The 1,376-nt window shown below is 47.7% G+C and overlaps 1 protein-coding gene across 1 annotated transcript in view; it reads right to left on the bottom strand.

Moving 5' to 3' along the window:
* Nucleotides 1-1,057: 1,057 nt before the first annotated feature.
* Nucleotides 1,058-1,376, bottom strand: part of MDH2 (malate dehydrogenase 2, NAD (mitochondrial)) — a gene marked incomplete at its 5' end in the record, with an annotated part of 6,508 nt that continues 6,189 nt past the window's right edge. Inside the window, 1 exon segment of the mRNA XM_010135234.1 lies at nt 1,058-1,365. Coding sequence (XP_010133536.1) covers nt 1,234-1,365 — 132 coding nt within the window.

Genomic DNA, 1,376 nt, shown 5'->3' with positions numbered 1-1,376 from the left:
CATGCTGGGTTTACTCGCTCTGCCCAGTCACTCCTCCTTGTCCTCCAGTCCTGACCTCCTCCCCTGCCCCCTCCAACAAGATCTTTAATCTTTAATTCTATTAATACCAGCTAATAATGACTTTGTTCCAAGCCTGCTGAGTAATGAGCGCCAACGCTTCCATTTCATTACTATTCCTGTAAGGAGACCAAGCTCTGACATGCTGAATTGCTGCAGCGAGGAGTGACAAGAACTGTGCTCGCTGTCCTCTCTCTGCCTACATGTTCCTCAGGGCAGGGAATGAGCCAAGCACTATCTTCAGCAGAGTCACAGCTGTGTGATCCGGTTCAGAACGAACTAATTAAAATAAAATAAATAAAAAACAGTTCAGATTGCTCAGAAGAGAGTTAGAAGACAAGCGGGAGGCCAAAAAAAAGGCAGCAACCAAAGAGCATCTACCACCTTTCAGTATCTGCCTTTGGAGAAGCTTCTAACCAGGATCTGCCGCTCAAACCAACACTTCCCTCAGCTCCTCCAGAGGTGCTGGGCTCGCCGTTTCCTCCAGCTGATCAAAGTAAAGTCTGTTTGACTCAGAACTCACCCGCTGTGGGTGAGAGCAACGCAAGGCGATGGGATAAGGAGCCCACGGAGGGAGCACGAGTTAACAGCTTCCTTCATTAAAACCTACCTTCAAAGCGGCCAGCAACAGAACCGCCATCTCCGACGAGTTTCCCCACTAGAAAAAGTCACTCTTGGCATTTTAATTCTTTCCTTAGAGCCTGACTGATGTTTCAACCACTGTGTCCTGCCACTAACTTTTTAAAAAACCAAATCACATACCAGATTAAGGCAACACGAGGTAACGCCACCTCCCAAAAACCCCCCTCTTGGATCACCTCACCCTTACCCCTTTCACAAGCTGCTTCACCCCACCTTGATCCTCTCTGACCATGCCTGGTTTCCCAGCTGCAACAGAGCTGAGAGAAACCAGTTCACCCACTTTCAGACTGGAACCCTAAGTTTCAGAGACCTACAGCTTCCACCTGCAAAGGACAAGCCCATCAGGACAGTTCCAGACGGTACACTGAAAAAATGAGGCCGTTTTATTGATGATTAGACTCTGCACTGGCAACAATCATGAAGCTCATACAGACAGACTTCAGCCGGAGCAGGAGCTCTGACTCAGAAGTCGTAAAGTGACATGATGCCTTAATAAATTAAGGAAGTTGTTAGTTTCTCTCCATCATCAACTCTTCACTTGAAGTTCTTCGCAAACTCCTCTCCTTTCTTAATAGAAGCCTTCAGCTCAGACATGGCCTCAGCGACCATCTTCTCCTCAAAGGGAGTGATCTTGCCAATACCCAGGTTCTTCTCAATGCCATTTTTCTGAGGGCACG

The sequence above is a fragment of the Buceros rhinoceros genome, unplaced genomic scaffold (genome assembly GCF_000710305.1).
Source record: "Buceros rhinoceros silvestris isolate BGI_N320 unplaced genomic scaffold, ASM71030v1 scaffold32974, whole genome shotgun sequence".
Lineage (NCBI taxonomy): Eukaryota > Metazoa > Chordata > Aves > Bucerotiformes > Bucerotidae > Buceros > Buceros rhinoceros.
The sequence above is the reverse complement of the archived record's forward strand: the minus strand, read 5'-3'. Positions and strand labels throughout refer to the sequence as shown.